The 27,704-nt window shown below is 40.7% G+C and overlaps 1 protein-coding gene across 7 annotated transcripts in view; it reads right to left on the bottom strand.

The window, feature by feature from the left end:
- LOC121671525 (myosin VIIA and Rab interacting protein) overlaps nucleotides 1-27,704 on the bottom strand; it is a 207,428-nt gene that overhangs the window by 23,754 nt on the left and 155,970 nt on the right. For 4 of the 7 annotated variants that reach the window (XM_042043403.1, XM_042043408.1, XM_042043402.1 and 1 more), the window contains exons 7-12: nucleotides 27,518-27,598; nucleotides 25,816-25,965; nucleotides 13,284-13,461; nucleotides 12,302-12,391; nucleotides 8,380-9,029; nucleotides 539-778 (exon numbers count right to left, since the gene is read on the bottom strand). In XM_042043403.1, coding sequence (XP_041899337.1) covers nucleotides 539-778; nucleotides 8,380-9,029; nucleotides 12,302-12,391; nucleotides 13,284-13,461; nucleotides 25,816-25,965; nucleotides 27,518-27,598 — 1,389 coding nt within the window. The remainder of the gene's footprint in view (nucleotides 1-538; nucleotides 779-8,379; nucleotides 9,030-12,301; nucleotides 12,392-13,283; nucleotides 13,462-25,815; nucleotides 25,966-27,517; nucleotides 27,599-27,704) is intronic. The other 3 variants (XM_042043407.1, XM_042043405.1, XM_042043409.1) reach the window with 1 other exon arrangement.

Below are 27,704 nucleotides of genomic sequence, written 5' to 3' on the forward strand. Positions count from 1 at the left end.
CCTCAGGCACTATCAGAAAAGACACCAAATTTCAGTTTCATTAGAAAATGTTACTACTCTCAGAAGCCTATTAGCTGACAGAGTAACAGGGTTGGAAAGCTTTAAAGAAGCAGTAAATATTTTGATAGAGATGCCAAAGAACAATCTATGTCATCAGCATGAACTAGATGATACAAAAAGGAGAGGAGCAACTAAAAGGATGGAAAAAACCACTTAAACTGTCTGGTTAGCAAGGACAAGAAAAGAAAAACTGGACATGTTTTTAAATCAAAAAGTATAACTCCATTAATATTACCCAGTTAACAGTTTTGTTGCACAAGCTAAGTTCCCCGCTTGAAATTGATGCTGTAGGCTGCCTGTTTCTCACAGAGAGGAACACACACCTTAAATGAACTTTTATCTACACAAGGGGTTCAGGGTGGTATAAAGGACCTCAGGTTTCTTTTAGCAACTGTGTTCAGTTTTCTAGCCAGAATGTTCTCTTCTGGGATTCTAACTCTTGCAGTACTATTTCCACTCCTTTAGAATGACCACTTACCTTCTTTAACTCTTCCTGAATACTTCTGCCATTTTCCTCTGAGGACAAACTTTCCTTCCGGTTTTCTGGATCTATTCCAGGTTCTGACTCTTGTTCTTCACCAGATGATGTTTCCTTGTCACTCATTTTAGCAGCAAGCTGAAATAACCTGGATTTAAGCTCATCCTCCATAAGTTCAGGCTTGACATCGTGGTGCTGATCCTCATTGCTTATATCTGTTTCTGATAAATCATCAAAATCCTACAAAGAAATTAGAAAAGAACATATAATTCCTGCATAGGCACAGAAAGAAAAACAGCTTCCTAGAAAACTATAGGTACGATTACTCCGCAGGGAAGCTAAAAAGAAAGCACACTAAGTGTTCTGATAAAAAAGGAATGCCAATAAACCAACACTTGCTGGATTATAGTCATCATTCCTGCTTATTTTCATATTACCTAAAAAGGAACTATCAGAATCATTATGTATCTGTGTGCAACTAATAAAATATGCCTACGTGGCATTTCCAATTCCCAGCACTGCCATCCCTCACAGGCACAGTGCAGATAAAAGTGAGGTGTGGGAATGAAATAACCTGTAACCTGGCAGCTGTGTTCAGCTTTCAGTTGTAAGCTGTGCTTGCATTCCCTGACTGCTTGGTCTTGAGCATTATCCATGTTTTTCTTAATGACTGCTGGAAACAAGTTTTGAAAAACTTCTCTTTTGTTACATGATGTTGCTTAAGACTGTCAGCTTTCCCAGTGATTATTTGCATGGGTGGATCCTCTACAGAGCTGATTATTTTCCAACTGCCAACCTCCTTGGAAGAAGTTAAATCTTCAGGAGCACCTTCTTTTCTGACTCTGATTCTTAAAAGTGGAAAACACTTACAGGCTCAGTTAAGAACAGTGGGTATTACAGACTTGACCATAAGTCCCTCACTTTGGAAGCTGAAGAGTAGAAAAGCAAAGTCTCTGCAATTTTGTTTAGCTGGGTGCCTGCCCAGCATTTAATAAGGAGGAAAGGGGATAGTTTTGTCAGCCCTTGCTGACAAAATCTGAGAATATTTCACAGTTGTTCTAAAAACTAATCCCCAGGTGGATATCAATTCATTTTCTGGATCTGTGCTGTCTGATTAGGACCCAATTTGCCCTGATTTCCACCACAGTCCCTGGAGAGAGACAGGCATATCCCAGAGCAGCCAGTTTCACCTATAATGCTAACTGCCTTCTGGAAATGTTCTCTCCCTGCTGACTGCTCAGAGAAATTTTTGAATCATTAGATAGTTTGTTTGGTGCTTCAGCCAAGTCCAAGAAATAAGATGGAATTAGGTGAGTTAAAAAGTGTCAGATACTTTGAAATGGAGCATAATTGTGCAAAAACAACCAGAAGGAGGCTATGAAGAATTCAGCCTGGGACCAGAGTGGTAGGCACATCTCAGCAGGTCTAGGAGGATGATTTGGAGCAATTCTCAGAGAGGAAATTATTCCTGTCTGCCTTAGGCTCTCATACTGTGACAAGACCAGACGCTGCTGGAGAGACTAAAATCTGTGTTCTCTTGTCCATTCATTGGGAAATCCATCAACAGGACCAGCTGTAGCAGCACTGTTTACGGATGAACCAATGACTCCAGTTCTCACAGGAAATGTTAACTCTGCCCACTCCCTCACAAACCCTACCCACCTAACTGCTTTTAATGGATTGACACATCATGTTCATAATGTCAGTTCTCACCTCTCACACAGTCAACTGCACTGTACTGTTCAGCACTTTCACAGTGTTCTGGACAATTTTTGTCTGCAGTTATTTGCAATTCAATCAATTACACAACTAAATTATTGCTTTATAGTTCACCTTCAGGATGCAGAAGGCCCTTTTGGAAAATCAGGATTTGAAGAAACAATAGAAATTTGAGAGCTACAATAGAAGGGGAACCATGGGTTTATGCTGAAACTCTTTTCCCAAACAATCAATTTTTGCAGACTAAAAAGAAGCTTTTTCTGCTAAAAAGCTGTTCAATTATCAAGAACACGATTTTAAATCAGTGTGTTTTCACTTCAGTTCTATAATATGATATGCTCTTACACACATGCAAAAGACTGTGTATTTCAGCTTTTTAATTAAAAAACTCTATTTTTATAATAATAATGGTTGTTATAATTATTTTTATAATCATAATGGTGCTTCCTCAAATTGTAAGAAAAGATTTTTTTTCAGACATATCTTGCATATCACTCAACAGCTCAGTACAAGTATCAGTATTACACCTCAAGCAACAATCTCCTAATGACCAATACTCACAAATCACTAAACTACTATATAAAAAATCTGAAAGCTGTTGCTGAATCAATCAGTCCATCAATTTGTACCCAGGAAAGAAAAAAGCATAATTTATGTGATATACAGAATAGAAAGCACAGTTAGACTGTGCTCTTGTATTTTATGAGAATACAGTTTAGTGAAGATACATCTCATTAAAACTGAGCTATTTACAGCTAGGTATCTAGTCTAAGCCAATTACTGGAATCCCTCTTTACCTAAATTACCTCCATTTATTTAATTGGTACCTCCAAAAACCTCCTCTCATATACCAAAACACCTGGTTTAGGATTACAGTTCTGCACTAAGGGTGTGGGCTTCCTCTAGCAGCGTTGATGCAGATTGAGCACGGTTTACCTTGAGGTCAAGTCTGCAAGGAAAAGAAGAAAATCCCATTCTATGCAGACATTTGAGCAGATCAAGCTTGTAAAGACAAGAATTTGGTATTCTTGTTTAAGTAAGCTTATAGGTATTTATATAAGATCTAGTGGAGCAGAGAGGGAGGCTGGAAGTCCAGAGTGGTGGATTTTCCCACCTCCTCGCTGCTGTACCAACATACTGACAGACTTCACTGTGCAGCACGGCATGCATGAGTCCTCTGGGGGCTTCTTACATAGATCTGCTTAGCTTTAACTGCTTAGCAGCTTTATTGGAGCAGCAATGCACATATACACCCATGGAAAGCACCACTAGTTAATCTAAAGAATCCATACTGACAACAGCAATATGACAACTTCTCTCGATCCTGAAAAAATACCAGTCTTCATAGGATCACACATGGCAGCAACTTAAAGATCTTTTTGCTAGGTCTGCCCGCACAAATGAAAGTCATGAGCTGCCTTGGTAATCCGAGGGTCCCACTCTGCGTTAGCTAAATCTGTGTTTTGAACGCACATTGTTTCTTGGGGGAGGACTCATCTTGAGAATATTGACTGTATTACAGCTGCGCTCAGGTACGCCTATTACCCTCTTTTTAGCTTTCCAACCTCCTTAAAATGAGCAGGTGGATTATCTACATTTGCAAGAGCTGCTAATTCCTGTGCACATGCAGAGATAATGGTACCTTACACTGCTGCACTTTGTGGTTTCTGTTAACAGCAGGCTGTTTGACTTGTGTGTTGGGCTTTTCAGATAGTGGCAGCAAACTATTTGTGAGGAGATTATACCTCTTTCATGGACTGACAAGTTGAAAAATGCATGGGCAGCCATGACAACAAAAAAATAAATAAATTGAAAGGTACTACTATTAATATTTACTTAATAAATGCTGCATTAAACTTTGTTATTCTTTACTGTTCACATTTTCACTCTTTCTGGTAAGTTTAATGACATTTTTTGTGTCATTACACAAATCATTGTGTAAATTCCCATTTGCATCTATCAGCAACACATAATGCTAACATCTGCAAACAAGAATAAAGGGCTACCATTTTATCTGAAAACTGAGTTTCTGTGAGGACCTGGCAGACTGACACAGCCACGAACCCACTTTCACTAAAAGAAAATCAAGTGTTTCTATGCAAGCATAAGTCTTTTAGGAGACAACGAGAAAAGAAATACACCTTTATGCATACATAGTGTCCAAATCCTTGCACAGAAATCACTGATAAGCCAAGGTAATCACAGTGGACAAAACCAAAATACAATAAAAAAGGCTCCAGAACAAAATCCATGTTAAACTATAAACTCCTGAGATAAAGTTTCCTTCATATAAGAAACCAAAACTCAGAAACTGGAAGTTTTTAGGAGAATATACACATTGTGAGGTTTGCAGGCAGTTTCTCATCATGAGCCAGAGTGATTTCAGGGAGCTGTTTTCAAAGAATACATCCCAAGCGCCATCCCGTGGCAACAGGCAGCCTGACAGTGCTCACCCCTTACCTGGCTGCAGGGCAGGAGGGCTGTAATTAACAGGTGGGGTCTCCTGATCCAAGAAGCAAACTCATAATGAGAACACTTCTTTCCCTTGAAGCAATTAAGCCCCTCCACTTTGCATCAGAAACACAAGAATTTCAGCTACATTAAGCAATAATCATATCTTTCTCTCAAAAAGATAATGAGAGCCAATATATCAATATTATTATTACTAATAGTATCAACTATTATTATAACTATTAATAATAAAATCAGATAAAGATTGGTGGCTTGAGTGTCCATTTTTTGTAAAAAGTTACAATTTGAAAAATAATCATCATTAAAAGCAAGGTTTGCACTTTCCAGTTCAGTCCCCACAGAAATGTAACTCTTCTGTGGTACACAAGCAATCCGAAATTATTTATGGCAAGACCTTGGTTTTATCAGGACAGTTTTCATATCTTGCTTCATGGCTGTGTTTGTGGCATCTCTACAAGCAGCTCAGTAAAGGAGCTTGTTCTTTTACTTATTATTAAGCAAAAAATTCCCCAGATACAGTACATCTTGGTACCTACTCTCAGGTTTCCCCTTCTAAGTCACTGAAGACTTCATACAAAAAATTATCTCTCAGTCACAAAGTCAGAATTCCACTCTTGTGTCTAAAATATGGTTTTAAAAAACATGCCACAGCATTATCCTAATCTAGGAACTGGATCTTGATTTAAAAAATACGTGATTTTTAACTGAAATTCAGTTGTGAGTTATGAACTGACTGCAGTTTTTCCAGAACATAACTGCTTACAACTCTCTAGACTCAGAGCAGAAAGGGAAAAGGGCTTGTTTTCATCTCACTGAGAAACTTGGAGAGTAGAAAACAAAAAAGCAACCTTCACTATTTGAAAACTAAAAATGAAACCCCAACTTTTAGACTGATAAACTGAAATCCTGCTCTACAATGCTGATGAAAACACAACGGTTAACAAATTATCATCTTATTATTACAATGCCATAAAATAAGATTATATTGCAATGCAGTAAAGTACTGAAAAAGTGTGTTTCTTCACTGCAATTGACATATAATCAGTTATTCAGTGTCTAATATCTTGGTTCAACAAGAGTTTAGAAGAGTTTTTATGGTCTCTGCAAATTCTGCATAATCTCATCATGTGAAAAGCTATGCCTGGTTTAAGACCCCGCAGTCAATCTTGCTTAAGTCTGTGCTGTCTGCAGCTCTTCACACACCTACACTATCATTTTGTAAAACTGTTTATACGTAGGGCTCTCCATGCTGCAGCCTCAACCATTTTACCAAGATCAGTACATTACTCTTGGGAACATATGAAACTCTGACATCCCTTTAATCACATTTTTCTAAGCAATTTAAATGATGCCTGGCTAATTCATTTTCATCCATTAAAGCAGATTCCTTACACACATGATAATTTTACTTGCTTCCTAGAATTGTTCAACCATGCAACATCCTTGCTATAAATTGTGGTAGTCAGTCCATTCCTGGTCCCAACAGTGCTTGTTTGCCAGAGGCTGGAGTCAAAGTTCTACAAATGTGAACACCAGCGGTCAAATCAGCCACCTCTGTGTATGTGTGTGTGTCCCCAAACACAAACTAAACACATGGAAACCCACCCATACATAAACTTCACAGTGAGCATTTCATTGCTTTGAAAACACTGGCATGATCTGGAGGCAGTGAGCCTCTGCTTGCCCCACTGAAGCTAGGGAGCAGGGGAGCAGGAACAGCCTAAAGGGTAAAATGAAGGGGAGAGTGGGTTAGAATCCCAAATCTTGCACTTTGAGCACAACAGAGAGGTCACAAGAGACAAAGCAACTCACAAAGGACTTGGAAAGAAGAATAATTTTCCACACCAGCTTGCACTTTGAAGCACACACTAAGTTGCTAAAGGATGCCATCAAGTATGCTTGGGAAGCACCCTGCCTTTCTGACCTCACCTGGATGAACGTGGTGGAGGTTTAGGTTGGATATTATGAAAAATTTCTTCACAGAAAGGATTATCCAGCACTGCAACAGGCTGCCCAGGGAAGTGGTTGATTCACCATCCCTGGAGGTATTTAAAAGATGTGTAGCTGTGGCACTTAGGGCCAATGTTCAGGGGTGGACCCTGCAGTGTTAACAGCTGGACTTGATGATCTTAAAAGTCTTTCCAATCTAAATGATTCTGTGATTCTATGTCTCCAGGACCTTCTCTGTGAGCTCTGATCTTCCATGCTCTGCATATTGTCTATTGTGACTAGGAAGCCACAATATGAATAGAGACACACAGAGATCAGGCACAAATACACAAAGCCAGAAAGCGAAATGCAGAAGTCTGTGTACAAGATATGGTCTTTGTGCAGTCCCTGTAAAGCCTTGTAGTTCTGCCTGATGTTCTAAGAAGTCAATAATGGCCGCTGATGTGTTGTCAGATCACGTTATAATACATCATACTCCCCTTCAACAACTGTTGATTATAAATATATGAGGACACGAGTATAAATGAATCAGTACAGAACACCCCAAACACCCACACTCTGTCCTAAAAGCAGATGGAATGGATACAGAATTAATGACACCCAGCATTAAAGCCCTGCTGAAATCCTAGAATCCTAATATTGACTTGCAATCAGCTGTACTGATGTTCTTCTATAGGAAATACAGGCTAGTAGCATAAGCAAAGAAAAACTGTTCCAGGTATCCTAAATTTGGTCAGATAGCTTTGAGACTGAATCAGGCCGCTCGTAGTCAGAGGCACAGGGAGAAGACAACCCTCAGCTCCTTGCTTCAGGCTTCCCACTACACTGCTGCAGCAATGATGCAGCTTCAGGATTTAAGATGGGTAGGATGTGGGAAATGGAACTGAATAAGGGATCAATATTCTCCTGATCTAGTGTGCTTGTACTGCTAAATAAATTCTGGGGGACAAATGGATCCCTTAATATCAGTCCCAGGTCTGGAAAAACTCCAACAGAGGAGACTTCTTGGCTTTCTGGTTAGCCAACACCTGTAGTTTAGAAGAAATGTTTGCTGTCTTCAAGTTGTATGAACAGTTTTTCCAAGTTTGAGATATTACAGTCTGGGTTTTTTGCTTGTGTGTTTGAGTTTTGTTTTCTTAATCAACTGACAAATTTTTTAAATGGAAGTAGTTTGCAAACGCTCACCCTAAGACATCAGAACTCATCATAAGGTGACCAGTTAAAAACAGACATCACTTGGGCTGGATCTCACAAAAAGCCTTTTTAGAATTTCTGCTGCTCATTAGCTTTATCCCTTATCAGAACACTTGCAGACACTTCAGAGCAGATTCCCAGGCATATGAGTTATTTCTTATACCAAGAAAACAGAAGTTAAAAAAACCCTAGCACAACAAAACAAGTGATTAATTAACATTTTTTAGCTGTTGACAAATCCTGAGGGTTTTTTTTTTAAGAGCACTGTATTTTACAACATTAACACTGTCTTTGATCAGATGAAAGTGGCCTATTTGAGAAGAAAGTAAAGCCTGTCTATCTAACACCCTACTTTTTCTTCTTCTCATTTAGGAGGGATGAGGAAGATAAAGCTTGCAAGAACACTCCACCTCCCACTCATGCTTCACATGATATTGCCAGCATAGCTTAATTAGTTTTGCCCAGCTCTTTTTGAGAATGCATTTGGTAAGCTCAAACACAATTACCTGACTTAAATTCATCTTGTTGGCTTTTGCCTGATTCTTTTCTTCACATAAGTCTTCAGAGATGGCTTTGTTTTTCTTCCACCTTCTTGATCTCTTTTCTATATCATAATGGACTTCTTCAGTCTCACTGCTGTCTGAATACTCCAAGCTAGTTGCCTGTGGATTGAAATTTACATCTAGTTCTCCATGGAAGTGCTTCTTTTCCATTCTGGGCACATCACTTTGAGTTCTGCTTTGCAACCAGAGAAGCTTGCTAGGTCCTTTAGCTTCCTGGGAAGAGTTTACTGAAGATGTTTCCGAATCGGAGAACACTGTTTCAGTGTTGGTGTACAACCCAGAGGAGGGGGAGGTCACTGCCTGGTACTGACTGTTGCCATAAGCCCACTCACTGCCATACTGGGAATTGGAGTAATAGAAGTCGTCTGGCAATTGTCGAGGTCTCTGCCGCAGCTTATTCAAGGCCACATTCCAGTCATAGTCATCCTCGCTGTCCGAGCCCATCTCGTCATAGGCAGACACAATGCTGGACTCATTCTCCAAAGCTTTGAACACCTGGCTCTTTGGTTTGGCAAGCATTCGAGGGCGAGGCAGAGTGACATTCTGCAAAGCCACCCAGTTTCCATCGGTGCTTTGGAAAACAGAAGGTGGACCTATGAAAAGAAAACAAGGACAAGTGTGATCACACTGTGAAAGGCTGCTTTTACTTGCCACAGATTGAAGGTTTCAACAAAACCAACAGACAAACGGAAGTGCTGCTGCCACATGAACTCTCCTATGTTGAGAGGCAAGCTGCCCTACTACTCAGAAGCCACCACTTTAAGTCATGGTGACGACTAAAATGGGGGGGTACTTGGACCAAAGCTTTTTTCTAAAAGAATTATTAGGAAAGCCTGATGGAACATCAGCATATAGACATGTAGAAATCCTGAGTTTTGCAAATGCCTCTGATTCTGTGTGCAATTCTGGTCCCTCATGTTAAAGAGGAAAGACAGAAAAGGAATCCGAGAAGAGCAACAAAGGTTGTACCAGGTTCTGAAATGGTGTCCATTCAAGGAATGATTAAGTAAGCCAGAGCTCTGCCATCTGGAGGAGAGAAGACTGAGAGAATACATGCTAAAAGAGATGGGGGAATCTCCTCCAACCTAACTACTAGAGAGCATGAAGTGAAGCTAGAGAAAACAAGGTTCTAAACAAACAAAAGAAAGAAGTGGGATGCAATGCATACCAAACCTAAGGGCGTTTTGCCTAAGGTTCTCCTGGATGCTTGAAATTATGTGTAATAAAACAGAGATGGCTGTGAACATGGAGGAGAAATCCACTAAAATTTACTAAATACAGAAAAACACTTCTAGCTGAGATAGTCATTAAGTTGAAAGTTCTAGAGGTTCAGAGCCTACTCAAAGGCAGTATGAAAAATACTTGCTTTGTCCTAATATCTCCTAGACTCTTGCTTATGGCTGCTGTTGCTGCTGTTGTTGTACCCCAGACAAAATACCAAATGAGCCTTCTGTCTGACACAAGCACTGCTTCTCTTGTATCCTTCCACATTTTCAGAGTAAGTTGTACAACTCCAACACAAAAATCAAAAAAAGTCATAAATATGGTCAGAAAATGCTGTATAACTCTCATAACTCTGAGAATTGCATTTCCTCTAAATTTAGATTTAATTTCCAATCAAAACTGAAAATTTCCCTCATGGGAAATATGGATGTGTGACAACTTTGCCTTTTTCAGCACTTGAACAAATATATAATGCCATGGATTTACATGGTAATCCAGCCTACTGAATGAACTTTACAGACTTATGGAGTCCTTCCATGGGTTCAAATTTGTTATTTTCAGAAACCTATAGAAATACTTAATATAAACCATGAGTTTTCTCAAAAGGTAAGCAGAACATCACTATTTTCAAGTGGACACAGTAATATCTGGGTCTGTTGTAGAATATAATTAGGCATTTTGACACCCCCACAAAAAACAAAACAAAAATTACACGGTAATTGAACTTAGGGGCTATGAGAGTTTTATGACAGCTTTTGCATTTCTTACTCATTTGAATCCTTCTGGCTTGTTTTCACTTACTAAGTTTTAAGTCAATTCAGAGAACTTGAGAAAATACAATTCTTACTCCTGCTTAAAAGGAAATCGAAATAATACTAGTTCTCTTGTAGCAGTGACCAACCAAGGCTGTAACTGAAGTCAGGTGTGTAAGGAGGACTAATAATTCTTTATTGTAACCTCTGATTTTGGAGAAAAAAACCCAAACAAGCTGTCAAGCATAAGAAACTTCCGCTTGTTCACTTTTCCCAACTATACTCACTAATCTAAGTATAAGGTTCTCTTGAGAGAAAGAACTTCCCTTAAAACATTGTTCCTTCAAACAAAGCCAACAGCTCTGCAGGATATAAATCTCCAACAGGAACTGAATTCAACTGCACCACATTACACAAATGTAATGGGGAGCCACAAACTTCTTTTCAACCCCAAACCATAACCCCCCTTATTCTATTTAACAACACCACATTTAACCACACGAGAATCAGTCAACCAACCTCAGTTAACTGAAAAAAGGACAGGATAGAAGTTGATTACATCTTAGAGGGCCAAACAGGGTAGAAAGCCATTGAGAACTCTATATGCAGAAAGCCGACTCAGTTTTATCCCAGCTTCTACAATGTCAAGGGCTCCCTTCCTGATTTTTCAAAACAAAGTCACTTACTTTGGATTCTGCACACAATTGTTTGGGCATAAGCTATAATTCATCCATGTGAAAAGGAAAAAAAGATTTAAGAAGTGTCATTTTAAGACTATTGATAAAGGGGGGAAAAAAGCCAGTATCATAATTTGGCTCTTGAGTCACCATTTAAACCAATATGAACTGTAACCAAAACTAATTGTGAACTACACCAAACTCTTGGCTGAGATTTCTCGTTTTCTGTATCATAATACAAAGCTGTTTATTACTGCATAGGTGAGACCATGTTTGCAGATATTAGCACAATCAGCTATTTACTATTAGTTCAATAGGCACCACAATTTCAGCACAAATGTGGTTTTTAGATGAAAGAAGCGGAAAAAATCTCTGAGTAGAGCACCTGAAAAGAAACTGGGTCAGTTTGTTGTTCTGCTATGGTTAAGCAGTTACATACTAAATTGCTCAACAGTTGAATGCAATGGGATTCAAGTGGGTTCTTAAATTTAAGCACCAAATTAATTGCTTTACTGAAAATAGACCTTCCACTAAGATGCCCAGGAGAAAACCACTTCTGACAGTGGGTTGATTAAAAAATTCACAGAGTAATGCATACTTGGTTACATCAGATTTTAGTACTACTTTAAGAAGAATTTCTTTCAGGGGGGAGGAGAAGTATTGAAATTGTCTACATTTCAGTCTCCCCAGTTATCAACTGGCAGTACAGATAAACAAATTGAACAGATGGGCAGCCCCGATCCCAGGTCCCCACCAAACCCAAACACACATTTGACTGCTTCTGCTTGCCAGTGTGTAGAGAGGCAGCTGTGGGAGTTACAGCACCAGTGAACTCACCCCACAAAAGAGAAGTTTTCTGCTTGTACAGCTTCATGAACCAATGTGCTACAGGGGTCAGATGGGTTCTACAGCTGCTACAAGAGAAGAAGCAAGAACAAGCAGATTCTGTCATGGGATGACAACACTTGGAGCCAGGGAATGCTGCTGCAACGAGTTCAGCTCTTCCCCTTGTGCAGCTGTAGGGGTAAAAACTAACCAACTCTTTGGTGGGGGAGTTGCCTGGTGCTACACTCTTGTGGTCTCACAAATGCTTCAGCCAGAATAACAGAGGCAATGGAAACAGGACCACCCCAAGAGCAGGAGTCACAATTGCAAAAGCACAGAAAGAGTTAGGTTGGAAGGGACCACAGTAGGTCAGCTGGTCCAACCAACCTGCACATGGATTGCATCCAGGTTCTTGAGTATCTTCAGTGAATGGGACTTCACAGCATCTCTGGGCAACCTGTTCCAGTGCTTGGTCACCTGCATAATGAAGAAGTTCTGTCTCATATCCAGGTGGAACTTCCTGTGCATCAGTTTCTGCCTGTTGTCTTTTGTTCTATTGCTTGGCACCACTGAGCAGAGCCTGGCTCCATCCTCTGACACCCTCCCTTCAGATACTTATATACATTGGTATCTTCAATGACAACCTGTCTCTATGTCATCTAGAAGTAACCAGGGAATTGCATCCTATCTCATGGTGCTGATTCAGGAATGGAGCTGACTTGGAAAGCTGCTCACCACCCATCATCCATATTTACATCCATACATAATGCATGATGACAGAGGTCAGATTGAGGGAAGCTGCTGCTCTGTGAAGTTCCTACTCATACAACTTCCTCAAACTAGTCTGGAAGCACCAGTGAGTAGGGCTGCACAGAACACTGCACCGTGAATTCATCAGGGTTGAAAATAAAGTTGCAAGAAGGAATTCTAAATGTGAATTATTTCAATGGTTGACTCACTATGTAACCTCATGAAAAGTCACCCTGTGCCACAGAAGGGATACAATGAGCAGCTGCAAACCCCTTCAACTGGAGGACAGATTACCAATGACAAAGAAGGGCCCTTGGGCTCTTGCATCTTTGAAGCTCTGAAACGTATCTGAAGTAGTTGCCTAAATTTTGTAACAATCCAAAATCAACTTCACAGAGAACCAAATTTTGAATAATTTTTTTTAAAGAAAGTTAAAATAAGCAATGACATAGCCCAATGAAATTGTGACACAGCAACATCAAATATACATTTTATATGTGACCTCTGAAAGCACAGAGGTCAGCAAAAACGCCCTCGAGAAGGTCCTTGCTTTAAGTCGTATTTATTCCATGTGAGTGAGAACCAAAAAAAGAATCTTATTCGTACTAGAAATATTTACTTGTTTCATTTAGCCTGTCTACACTCTTCCAGCTGGGTAATGCAGAGAGCTTGCGTTCCTTCTGCTTCCTGGACTGTCCCTTTTGCTGCCTCCGAAGAGCCTCGGTCACAGACGACGCAAGGTCTTGTCCTTTACTGGCCGTATCTTCGCTAGCCAGGGAGAATGCAGACTGAGACCTCTGTGGGATTAAAAATCAAAGAGTTTAATTTAAAAATAAAAGTAGTTAATTATCCAACCCTTTACCATAATTAGTATTCAGTAACTCATGGAGTGTGGGATCTGCTACCATCACAAATAGGATTTAATGTATTCAAAAGAATTGTTCCAGCATTAGATTGCTTATTTATGTGCATTTCTGATGCTATGCAAAGTAGCAGGAAATTGTTTATACTACCATGGACCAGATGGAGAGAAATAATTAAGGTGAAGTTGTTGGGAATGTGCTTGGTGAGAACTAAGTGCTTTGACTCAAGTTAGACAGAAAGGGATCCCATTGTGGTGAGACATGATGATCTATTGTTGGCTCAACAGGCCATCTGGTGTAACAATTTGCAGAAGTTAAAAATTAAAAAAAAAGCAAACAAACAGCCTGTTTCCCAGAAATAGATATACAACTCAACTGATTTTAATGCAGAATTCTGTTTGCTAGGACATACAGACATAACACCCAATATGCTGAGCAGTTTTATGCAGTCTTACTAATGAACTCAACATAGCCTACAATTGCACATCTATTTAGTTCTAGGAGGGTCACATTTCAAGGTACAATAAGGTAAAATACTGTTGTGATTGTTAATCAGCCCTGACTTCTACTGAGGAGAAGGAACTTTCCTTTGGTTCCACATAAATAGATCAGACATTTTAGTTTTGACCTAGGCACAGAGAAGTCAGTCAGTTGCAGAAGACAAATTTAAATTTCGCCTTTTTTAAAAAGCTGTGAAAGCTGACAGTGTCCAGCTGATTTCAGGAGAACTCACTCCTGCATATCAAATCACATACGTAGTTCTAGAAACAAAGCTACAGAGCTTGAGTTGAGTTGCCTTTCCTGCAGAGTCAGTAGAAGACTGCATATGCCAGGTTTTCAAGTGGCTCAGCTGCTTTGCACAGGCCAAGTTGGCACTCTCAAATCCTTGTACATTTTTACTGATGTTCAAATGACAAATAATTAACTAAATCTGTTACTCTCAAAAGGGCCAGTCTTTGCCTGTATCAGAGGTCTGCTTTGCACTGGTGCAGGTGAGGTAAAGGAGAACTTGACTTTCAGTTATTTTCAAGGTCCTTCAATTCCCAGGACAGCACAAGCATTGCTGAGAGCCCTGCTGGCTTGAAAGCCACACTTACACCACTTTCTGGCTGCACCTCCTCTCATCTGAAATGCTCCTCTGTGGGACCCATGTACTATGCCAGAAGATTTAATTAACTGCAAATCTTTCTGTATCCTTGGCTCAGCAGTAAAAGGAAACACAATTAAGCATAAGGGTTTAGCTTGGCTTCTGAATTCATGAAGAAAAGCCAGAATTATTGCCCTAGAATCAAATATTTTCTATAACTACAATGACTGCACAACTTTGTTAATCTTGTCCATACAAAGACACAGGTCCTAATATGATGCATTGGAGTGTTTCCTTTTAAATTTAGTGATATAAACTATTCACAACACGCTCAAAGCAATTTTACTACAGGGAATCTTTCAGGTGCATCACTTTTACAAGCCAGCTATATTCAAGTGTATATTTAGTCTGTTCCAAACCTTGAACTAGATCTTTCATTGATCAAGATCATCTGAATCCTTCTTAACCCTGAAAAAGTAATAAAATAAAATAATTTAATGCAATGCACACAGGTACATAAATTGTTTCACTACAGGAAATTTGCTCATGAACTTTGATTTCATCCTGGCAGGATATGTGGACAATATAAAGAGCTCTGCCACAAATTTGCCACCTGAACTGTGACAAGATTTAACCCTGTTGTGGTTCACTTCACTTCATTGTAAAGCTAGAACTACAAAACTTGCCATGTTTTCAATAAATTAGGTCCGGTGTCTGACACATCTTTTGAAATCTTTGTGGTAAAGCTGTTATATACTGGAAGCAGCAAGCTGTTGTGGCTGTCACTGTCTTCACAGTACCATGAATATTCTCTCAGGGCACATTCTTTTTCCATGTACATATAGCAAACAAGAGAGGTAAGAGACCCAGAAGACCCAGAAGAAGGAATACCCTACAGTTCAACCAGTAGTATCTATTTTCCCTTATTACTCAAAGAACTGGATCTTTAAGAAGAAGAATATCAGGAAGAGCTTAAATAGTCTGTAAAATGATAACCTGGACTCTGACAATGAGAGTAACATGCTTTTCTTGTTATGTAAAATCTGTGTGTTTGACAGCTTTCCTGTTTTGTTTAAATGGCAGCCTCTCGTGTGCCTACTCACCATTTCACCAACATCACAGTAAAGTGATGCCATCGAAGTGATGGCAGTGTCTGCTCTTTGCTCTCAACTCACCTAAGACCTGCCAGCAGCTTAACCCTGACCATTTCACCAACATCACAGTAAAGTGATGCCATCGAAGTGATGGCAGTGTCTGCTCTTTGCTCTCAACTCACCTAAGACCTGCCAGCAGCTTAACCCTGACAACACAGAACTTGGCATGGGCTGTGAAACCTCCTGAAGGAGCTGGGCACTCTTGCCCCAGGCTGATGCTTTGGCAGCAAAGCTGCAGCCAGCAGTGCCCGAGCAATTTAAAGCCAGCTCAGGTGCATCAGTACTATAGGGCAGATAAAGCTTTCAGAAGGACTAGGAGAGACACAACAGCTTGAAGGATTTAAAAAGGAGAAGATGAACAGCCTGAAGGATAAAAAGAGCTGAAAACCAAGGAAGCACAGAAAAAAAAGTGGACACAGTCCCATGTGGTGTAGTAGCTTAGGATCTGAAATAAGCTCAACCAAACAAGCTTACCTAGCAAAAAGCTGATTTTTTGAAATTGTGTGCTAAAACTTTTGGGTCAGATCAGAGGGCAACTGCTCTCCACAGTTTCTGCAAGGTCTCTGTGGAGCAGGAAATTGGTATTAGGCAGGAACTACTCCCAGGAAATCCAGTTGAAATACAGCAACGGGCAAAGCTTTTGGTGCCTCCAAAGCTTGGCTTGAGGCCATCCTCATTATTTTTCTACACTTTATGTGAATTTTGGACAAAATCTGTCTTGGACTGCTCTGCTCTACTAGAAGTGCCACCTTTTCTCACTGAGGATGGTTCAATGTCACAGAAGACTCAAGGAGAGAAAAGCAATGGCATGATAAAATAGCTTGGCTGCACCCCTGCATTTAGACCCTGAAAAAGGAAGATGCTGTTGAACTTGCACCCTTCACTACTATATTTGCAATTCTCTGTAGTTCTTGTACCTGGAGAGACTGAAATGATCAAGAAGTGCCAATGTTGTCATAAGCTCCAATTCAGAAGAATAAATAAAAGTAGAGGATTAGGTTATTTCTTGTTTTGAAAGTTAGTTTTAGATAGGGCTGGCAGTAGAATTGTGTTTTCCTCAGACAAGCAGGGGTGGAAAGAAACCATAAACATTCATTCCTGAGCAGTTCAAATCACTGGTAGCAATGATAATGACATAAAAAAGGAGTGTCAATAGCCAAGTTTGGTGTAGGAACAGGACAGAGACATCCTGGTGTGAGAACAAACCAGTCTAAGTTGACTGTATTTTTCAGAGCACAAAAGCAAATGTTTGTCTACAATTTTATCTCCAATCAATTAGCAGCCTGACTCATGACTCTACCTGAAATGCAAACGACCCCAGGACCTCCTTTTGTTGTTTTTGCAAATAAAGAACAAACTAAAAAGTTAGTTATTTGGTGTGAGGTTACACAGCAAGAGCCCTAATCTTGGCTGGCACGTGCATCCACTTAAACTCAGCCAGCACCGATAACTCCAAAGCCCTACAGCTGCAGCATGGGCTACATCCTACTTCCCTGTGGGCTGATTTCACTGCTGCACTGACCTGTGCAGGCAGCAGAAGCACACATTACTGTGCTGCATCGGTGCCTCCTTTCTTCACAGAGATAACAGCCCATCTGTAGATCCACAGTGGACATCTTTCTCCTGGGGATATTTGTATGGGAAGCAAAACACTGAAAATAAGGGAACAGGATTGAGAAGCCTGCCTGGCTCCATGTAGTTTCCCTGTGAATGGATGCATGGAAGTACTGGAGGTAAGGCCAGCTGCCCTAACAGGCTCTTGGATTGGTTTGCTTTGGAACAAGGGATTTTTACTGACCAAATGAAGGAACCACATCCCTCAAGCTTTATCGATTGCCTATATGCTTGGACTGCAGCAAGATCTCGGGGCAGAAGAACCAAAAATATCCAAAAAAATACAGGAGCCTAGATACAATTTTCAAAAGGCAGGCATGTAGGAACTTTGGTTTTGGTTTATAAAGACCTGAGATGTTAAGAAAGGAGCTAAAGATACCTGGCATATTTCCTAACCAGAAGTTCTGTTTCCTCAGCAAAAAAACCCACAACCCATTTGCCAAGTGCTATTTTAGGTGTATTTATGTGTTGTGAAAGACAAGGCTGCCCTGTAAGTTTTCAGTCGGACACTGCTGGTTTCTGCAGTGAATTGGTGCGTCACCAGACGGCACTGCGGCCCCGCGGATCATTTGCTGGGCTCTGCACACACCCCACAGAGGCAGGTGCTGCCTGCTGGAGCGCTGGGCAATGCAGCACGGCTCACAAAATATAGTTGGGGTACTGACAGGCATTTCCAAACACCTGAGTTAGATGAGTTCCCCACCAAATCCTGCCTAGTGGCACGTCCCGTGAGATGTTTGCTACAATTCCAGGCACATTATTGTCCTCTTTTTAAAAATCCCTCTTCAGGGATTTCTGTTGCATAGTTTATAATGTCTGGATGGAGAGAACTCAGCCTTCATTTTTTACTGACCTGGAACTAAAAGGAATAATCTAATTCATTGATGGCCTTAAATAAAGAAATAAAAAAGAAGACAAAGTGGTTTCTGAAGATTAAAGAAGGAAGGAGTGAATAAAAAGTAATCCCATCTTCCATTACTTAACAAATATAAATATTCCATCTGCTATCAATAAAAATTTTCAAGTTCACTCTTCTGAACACTGAATAAATAAAAAAACGTAACCAAAAAGAAAGAACAACTTTATAAACCACAATAATAAATATTGAATCTAATGTTGATAATCTATAGATTCTTTACCTTCAACAACTTCCTTATATGTATGCATATTGTTTAGAGAGACAACATTAAGATTTTGCACTACATTATTCCTCAACAGATGAAAAAGTATGGGTATTTCCTCCTTCTCCTAAAGAAAAGCCAAAATGTAAATTCAAAATAGGTCCCAAAAGCATCTGATAGGACTTCACGAGTGGATCATGCATGGTTTTTCCCCTCACTTCCCTCCTATTTCACCCTGTTCCCACCCTTACATTATGCTTCAGTTTGGTGTAAGTCATAAAACAGTGATTTCAACGGTGATTCAAACAGTTGTTTGAAATAGATCAAGGACTCTCCCAGGTTCAGGAGGGACTGAGAACCCCGGGTGCCACAAGGCAGCTGCAGGGTAACCACTGTAGGAGCCTTTGCAGGCACAAGGACATCAACACCAGTGCTGAGGGCAGGTACCTCTGGATTTGAGCAGCAGAATCCTGTGCTGTGCAAGCTCTGACCTGAGTGGCAGCTGTTAAGCTGGGCTTTGAGGACCACCTTGTTTATTCAGGGAAGCGACCTAGAACTGACACATAAACTCAGATGACTCAAATGCAACCTTATCGATCCCCTCTCCTCCCTTGCAAATTCTGCAGCTATGCCTGCCAGTGGTGCAGCAAATCCCCCTCTCAGCTGTGCTCTGTGAATATAATCAATTCACAGAACCAGCAGGTCTGGTAGCAAATACAGTAGCAGTCCCTAGGCATCAACAGCTCAGGCATCCTTTGGTAAGAAAACTCCCACACCAGGAAGGAGACAGTATGAGCTTGCAAATGGAGCCACTCTGCCACAGCCTATTTATCCTGGAAGTGATTTTCACTCTGCTTAAATGTATGCACTCCAGACAACTAGCAGTGGGAGTGAAATACCAAGGGTTTCAAGCATCTGTTCCTTAGTTAATCTTGTATGTGGCAAAGGATCTGTTAACAACCTTCTGAGAAAGGGCAAGAACAGGCAGATGAATAAAAGATTTTCACACTCAGTTGAAAGAAAATTCCCTCCTAACCACCCCTTGTGGATACCCCAGCCATCAGGGCAAACCCTTGAACAGCGGGCTAGGATAAAGCAAATATGACTGGTCCCTCTCTTGCAAAACCCGTAGAATATACTTAGAATAGTCTTCCTAGGGTCTGCCCAAGCTAGCTTTTTGTTCACTAGTGACAGACACATCCTGGCTGCACTGGATTGTTTCCATCCTTCTTATGGCCTCTTAGACATCTGATTCCCTTAGAAGCACTGTTCCTTTAAAAAGACTACAGAAATAATGATTAGCTAATCAGGAATGGGACTGTCAGCAGGATGAATTGCACAGCTGTGTAGTAATATGTGGAGCCACATTTGGGTGCACATTTATTTTGGTTCAATTTGGATTAGCTGACCTTGATTATGCAGATGGAGAGAAGGGTTGTAAAGGTAGAGACACAAGAGCATATTCCTCAACAAACCCATTGCTGGTAGGCATGCCAGTAGCTCTACAGCATCACCTATAGTGTAAAAAAAAGGAAAAAAAAGCTGGCCCCACATGTGAAAGTGCTACTGCTTTGTTTGCAAGGAATTTGTAAACTAGCAATAATGGATATTTCATACTGATTCTAGAATATGAGTGTAAACATCCTTTTATTGTACTTACGGGGTTAACAATTCAGGAAAGTGCTAGGAGCATAAAATATCATAGTTTGATCGATGTAATGGATTTACGTGAACAAGTCTGTTGAAGTTTGTGGAATAGAGACTAGATATACCAAGGCAAATGAAATCCAGGCAGTGCCTTTACAAGGGATCCTTGTGCATTTAGCCATTACTGCTCCTCACATGTTCACCCACAGCCCATTCTTCTTCCCTCCTCCCACACTTTGAGTATTGTATGACATCTGAAAAAACCCGAACAAATGAAACTAAGAACAAAGAGGGAAGACGCTTCCCAGTTTGAAGACACCAAGAGCTCAGTTAGTATCTGTGATGACAGTATTGCCACTTTACTTACAGAAGAGAAAGCTGAGCAACAGCAAAAGCCAGATCCCTGGTTCTGGTGTAGGACAGCAGGATTTTACTCTGCTACTAGCACACCTCTCTGGAAGCGTGCTTGTGTTTAAGAGGGTAGGGGGAGGAGGTGAGTTGGCACTTGCGTCTCAGGTCTAATTGCAGCCTTACACATAAACACACCATTTTTTTCAAGTCAATATTCTTCACTAAACACAACTATTCTTTTTTTATCCATCTCTAGGTGTGTCAGTTCCCTGTGCAACCTTTCATGTCCTGTTCTGACCCTCATCTACAAAGCTGTGCTCCGCACAGCACTCACCCAATCAGACAGAATCACTGTATCTCCTACCCAAACACCAGAGGAAGCCTTAAGTGTTCTGTGTTTATTTACTTCTTCCTCTGGCAATACACACCCTGATTTAATCTAAAAATAAAGCAAGGTTTGTCAGGCAGCCCAGCTCTGAGCATCACAGGTTTTAAGTGAGATCTGAAAATTCTGTGATACCCAGGAATGTATTAAGATAGAATCTTTAAAACAAAATAAACCTGCAAGAACAACCTTAATTATTTGGAAAACGACATTATACAATGACCACTCTTCTTTGTCCTTTCTCCTACTCTCTTTCATGCCTTGAAACCTATCTTGGTTTGCTGACACTAAGTGCAATGCAGCTGAATGTAGGCCTGCATGGGCTTGATCATGTACCTAGCATCGAAAACCGTCTTCTTGGAAGTTTGTCAAGTGCATGGATAGTATGTGAAACCAAAAATCAGTAATTTTATGCTAGAGATACATCTCAAGAAGAAGTACAAACTCAAGCTACACAAACAACTTTAAAAGGACAATGCTGTCATGTTTAGCCTTTTACTGATTACTTAGCGACCTGAGCCTTAAAAACTGGCACTATTTGCTGAGTCAGAATCACAGACTAGTTGTATCCTATCCTGCAGCAGTGGAAGGAGGGAAATCGACCAGATTACAATGTTACAGTGTCACCTGCGGAGTCAGCAGATGCCAGTATTATCTTTAACCTGGAAAGCACTTAGGGAAAGTTGGATCTTCCAATAATGAATATTAATGAAAAAGAGACATTATTTTTAGAGCACCAAGTGCTTTTCCATCTCGAAATGTACTGTTCTATCCCATTTTGTGCAAAGAAGATGGTGCTGCAGTTGACTTCTTTCAAAGGAAACAATACAGCAAATGACCCATCGGGATCCAGCTGATGGGCTTCTGGGTGAATGCACACCTGCCTCATTGGAAGCAGGTCCCAGCAATACACACCATGCAACCTTCTGATGCCAGCTCTTGCATAAAAGTAAAAAGCTCCATCTTCTCTCCAGCACGACACATTTATTAATTATGACATAAATATGATGTTTCTGATGCAGTCATTGGCAGGTAGGAACTGACGGCAGCTGGTATCAGCTTCCTGCAGTGCTATGCCTCCCTCATCTGAAATCGCTCTCCCACTGTGCTGCATGACTGCTGAACAGGATTCCCCCTCAAAAAGGTTTTCTTCAAGCACTGTTGTTTGAGACAAACCTAAAAATGTACAGAGCAGCTGCAAAACCTCCAAGGATTTCCAAAGCAGTGTTAGACCTCAGGCTCGTAGAACCTTCCTTCTCTTTAAAACAAATCAAAAGGAGAAAAAAAAAAAAAAGGAAAAAATAAACAACTGTCAGTACACTGTGGACCTTATAATTAGCTTAACCAGTATATTTCTGCTTCCCCTGAGGTGCATCATAATGTGTATTTAATGAAATCCTCCTTTTCCCTATATCCCTAGCTGTTTCATATGCTATAAATTATGGATGAGCTTCTGTTTGTATATGCAATCTTTATGCTGTAAAATAAAGACCACTAATACAGCACTTAAAACACACCACGGTGCCTTCACTCCATCAATGTTTAAATGGGATACAATATGCCAACTGGTCATTTGCTCTCTGGCTGGCAGTGATGTATGGCGGGCAAACTGGACTGAGAGAGCACAGAAACATCCACCCATTGCTCTGTACTTCTCCTATCCCAACACTGCACAGCCTTTGCTTACTGGTAATGAGAAACAGATGGTGCCATCCATCTCTTTTTATGAAATGAGGAAATAAAATATTCAGCTCTGTTTCACTATTTTTAGCCTGGGCAAGGGATCTCAAAAAAATCTGAGAGGGAAAAAAAGGGAAAAGACAATGTCTATAGCTACTAGCACACCATAGTACTGCAGTTAAGCAGTCAATAGTAGGGGAGGAAGCGGGGAAGTTTATCATATTTAATTAGTTTTCAAAGCAAGTGGTTTTGGATGAGCATGGAGGTAAGGCAGGGCTTCCAGAGACCACTGGTAGTTTCTGGCTGATATGGATGAACTGCACACAAATAGCTGAGATAAAAAGAGAAATTGCTTGGCAGGTGAAACCACAAGGTGATATCTGGGATTATTACAGCACCCCCTGACACTGTAAGCAAGTAACTTTGGCAATAAAATGCAATGCAATAATAAATATGGGTTTCTAAAGGCCAGTGTTACAGCATGCAATTGCCCTGTGTTATATATTACTAGTTTCATTGTGCTAGCAAAAGCACACGTATGATGTTGTGCACAGAAGACAAATAAAAATATTTGCTCCAAGATAAATTTTCACTTTTAAATTATGCAATTCTGACTGCCTCAGGATTTGCTATCCTTACCTCCCTTTACCCTGTACGTCTGTCTTTCTCTTAATAATGTTTCTTCTTTCCTTTTATTTAATCTACCCTGCCTCTGCTAATTTGTTAGCCTGGTACCAAAGACATACTTGAACAGGGGAAGTTCTAGTTAAATAACCTTTATTGGGAAACAGGTTCACACACGTAACTCTGACACAGTAATAGTGTCCTTGGACAGCTTTGATAGGAAAAAATGAAAACTTGTTTCTCTTCTTCCTTCCCTTGGGATTGTTGTGGCCACTGTCTGTCTACCAAAACCTTGGTTGCAGTAGGAACACCTGTGCTAATAAATCTGTTGCAGCAGACCCCTTGCTAGCTGTGGCATGTAAAGGTCTTTTTCATTACAGGCAGATCCCTGCCCAAACTAAGCCATCACACAGCTCAGTGTTAGGATGTATATACTCAAATCAAGAGCTTGAGTTTTTTTGTCAACCTAATGTCATCAGTTAGGAACTAAGAAAACTTAACTTATTGTAGTGAAATCCAGGAAGATTTGCTGTTACAGACTTGCACTCAAGAGTTCCTGGGAGGCAGTAAGGAGTTTTGCCTGGAATGGTCATAAGGCCTCTGTGCCAGCTTCTGTAGAAGTTAAGATTTGTTTCGAAAAGAAAAAAAAACTGCAATTCTTTTGGCAGAAAAGATAACTTTCCTGCATGACATACAGAAGAGAATGTGGTTTAGTCCTGTAGATCTACTGACAGATGCATGCTTCCCATTTGTAGCTGAATGAAAACAAAGTGGAATGGAAAGCAAGCTCAGGAGGAGGAAGTTGAGTTGTTTCAGCACTGTTGAGGACAATCAAGAAGGCTGTAAGTGCTCTGCATTTGCTCTGCACAAATTGCCTTTCAGTAGACTTTCCAGCAGGCCCAGATTTTGTGACTTTAATTCTGCTATCTAATAGCCTAACATAACTGCAACTATCTTAGCTATGGGAATGACTGTAGCTATACTTCCTTTACGAGGGTGTCTGGTCATACTAACAAAATTCTCCTCTATTCAAAGCAAAAATAAACACATACACACTACAAAGGAGAAAAGAACAGAATAACACAACCCTAGCAAATCAAAAGGCAGAAACTAAATTTATGGGAGAGATGAAACCGCACAACAGATGGCCAGATTCATTCATGTTCCTTAAAGCACTGTGGGAAGACAATTGGAACAAATGGTGACAAATGTGGCAAAAAACCCTGTACAGAGGTAGAGTCCTTATAAAATACTGTACACATCTGGATCTCTAGTACTGACTGATGGCTACAGAGGTTCTGAAGTTGTTCACACCTTAGTGCGACATTTCTGTTTCTCCAGTGTTTTTCACAAAGTCTACTATTACTCAAACCAATGAGCCTCCCTCTGGCAAAAAAATCAGGACTAAATTGTTACTTCAGAAGAGAATTTCAAAATGTGTTGAGATCAAGCTTAACTCTCCAAATGCAGAGCAGGCTTCTGGTATAATGACTGAGGATTTGAACAGCATTTTCATCCGAGTCCTGTCCTTAAACTTAAGGAAGAAAACTCATTTGAGTCAGACGCAAAATTAACTCTCTCTCTCCTGGCTTTTATATTCCACAAGCAACTTGCCTAGGAGCGACAGAGCAAAGCACTTAAGTCACGCTCACCCTGACTTCTGATCACTTATTAACAGCAGCACATTACAGGCAGTACCCCTTCATTCTGCAAATAGGTAGAAGACTAGGATGCGAGTCTGTATCTCAGCAATTCTGGCACACAGTCAATATTCTAGCATAAATCTGTTCTCACTGGGAGTGTAAGTGAGCAAACTTAGCTGGGAACTAGGACATAGCCCACGTTCAGTTCTGATGGTTCTGCTTAGTGGGGGAGAGGCAGTTACTGGCACAGCAGCAGGGCACTTGGAGCAGCAGCTTAAACCACAGTGTCAAAATGCACTGGAACTAACTCATCTGTCGCTGTCTTTCCTCTCTGATTGTCAAAGTGCTGGTCCAAGCCTACAGCTTATTTTAATTTCTTTTTACTCGCTGCTCTTCTAAAACTTTTACTAATGCAGCTTGTCAGATTTTTTTCAGCTTTATATCAGGAGCTAAAGACATCGTGCTGAGAAGTAAGTGGAAGGAGGAAACACTCTTTAGTGTAAGACATAAATGGTGCTCTGCAGCTGGGTTTACTTTCTTGTTGCTGGTAGTGGCTGTTTTCTGTAAGATGGCTAAGGAGAAAAAGAAACATTACAGAAACCTAACTTTATACAAAAGAATATATAACCCTCAGCAAAGACATACATAAAAGTTAAGTGAGCAGAAAAACTGTTCTGAGGAATAAACACTGAGGCATTGAGTCCTGTTAGCATTCAAATCAAACAGTGAGACTGCTCGTACCACAAACTGAGCCCTCCCCAACACACTCACCAGAACAATGCAATGTCTGTGATGTACTTCCAAGGCCCATGGGGGGCGAGGAAAGCATGCAACTGAGTGACAGTGTGGCCAGACACAGAATTAATGCTTGTTCTCTGCAAGTCTCTACATACCATTCCAGACAGCAAGTATACGTATCCATGACTGCAACCTTCTGTTTTTGTGTACCAGAAAACACGGATAGTTGTGCTGTGCCACTCACCCACAAGGTGTAGGACCCCCTGCGGCTCCCTGGGAAGGTCAGCATGCTCTGATCCGAGATGGCGACGGATGCCAGGCCGCTGCTCCGCGAGGGCGGCCATTCCAAGTCGGCCTCGGCCTGCCCGGGTTTGCTCTTCTGCTTCTTTATAATCTGCAGGGTAGGGGAAAAACGGGGTGGGAGGGGACAGAAAAGTGCTGCTCCGAAAATACTGTCTGAGCCATATGGAGAAGATTTAGATGAACCCTGTCTCAAGGCAAGCTCCCCAGGAGAAACATTTGACTTTCCCTTTGCTCTTGCTGTAGCTCATGCAAGGATTTCTCAGCTGAAGTCCTACTGCTTGCAGGCACATAAGCATTGATACAATATATAATACTGCCTGTAGGAATACCAGAGGTGAATTACACAAACATAGAAACCTGTTGCTACAGTAACACTTCAGCAGCATCTAACTGTCAAGTATTTTCTCAGACAAGACTTTTTGCCAAGAAACATAAAATACTAGATATGAGGGGAATTTCAAAGGCTCCCATGACACGCAGACAAATTCTAGTGAAAACAAAGAGGTCTAAGGTCTCTAGACACTATTTTTATTCTTGAAAATCTACACCATCTTAAGATAGAGATCGATCATGTCTCCCTACACTGACAGATTACATCCTGCTACACTTCATTTCCACAACTCAAGTAAAATAAAATATCTACAGAACATTATACTATGGTGTAAAAGATTTTTGTTAGGCAGCTCTTGACAAAAATGGTAGCAATTCAAGCTTGGCTGAGATAGGCTCTGGACTATGAAAGACCCGATAAACAGAACTGATATTCTAACATCACCATTAAAAAAGAAGGCAGATTATTTTCCAGTGAGCTGCTGCTCTTCCGGCTTTTCTTGACAGCCTTATAAACATGTTCCTCTTTTGGTGTGTGATCCACATGCGGCTGTTAAATGCCACAGCCCATCCAAAGATGTGACGTCTAGCTTATTTCACATGGAAGGAGACTAACTTAGCAGAGTGGTTACTTTACTGATCACAGGAGCTTAATAGTGCTCTGCTCATGCTCATCTTGCCTTACTTACTTGTCCAGACAAACTCAAGGGGTATTTTTTCCCACTAGCCCTCCACTTTCATTCTGCCAACTGTGAGCTTTGCAGGGAGAAGATTGAGCTTTACGTGAAAAGCCACAGAAATCAGACACACCAAGGGTTCTGTGATTTTTTGAGTGTCTCTCTCACAGCATCATTAAGAGAATTCTGTGTTAATGATTGATGTTTTCTTTGAACATGTTGCAGATGCAGGGTTCAGTAGAGGGTACGGTCAGAAGTCACACTTCTTTACACTGGCAAACTTTATGTCTTTTGGGAAGTGATGTATATGGTCAAGAGCCATGCCTCTAGAAAACTTTGTGAAATACAGATGTAAAATTCCATCAGGTAAGGGCCCTCCCTTCCAAGAAAGGACATCACAAACCTCAGGGAGTGACACCTCTCAGCTCTGAGCATGTACGGCATCAGGTTAGGCACTGGATTGATCTTACTTATAAACTGATCTCTGTCAGACATTGCTGATGAAGCCTACACTGCCATAGTCCATTTACTTTACTTTCTACGTTGGTGTCATCCTTTTTGTTGTTAGCTGAGTTTGAGCTGCAAAACATTGTGATTTGGCTATTAAACAGGCTAGGGAAAATAAGCATGCCATACCTTCTGCACAATGGTTGTGGCCAGCTCTTCTATGAGGTCCTCCTTGTGTTCCTGCAAGTAACAAGCTTCATTCTGCTTGTCCTGCATGAAAATGGATATCTGTATTTGCTAAAATCACATAAAAACAGCCTTCCCACAGAAAATGTATAGATTTGGAAATGGGTAATATGCCCTATTGGCATTGTGG

This window comes from Corvus kubaryi, unplaced genomic scaffold (genome assembly GCF_017639235.1).
Source record: "Corvus kubaryi isolate FWS band 111438036 unplaced genomic scaffold, C.kubaryi_AGA036_p1.0 37398, whole genome shotgun sequence".
NCBI lineage: Eukaryota > Metazoa > Chordata > Aves > Passeriformes > Corvidae > Corvus > Corvus kubaryi.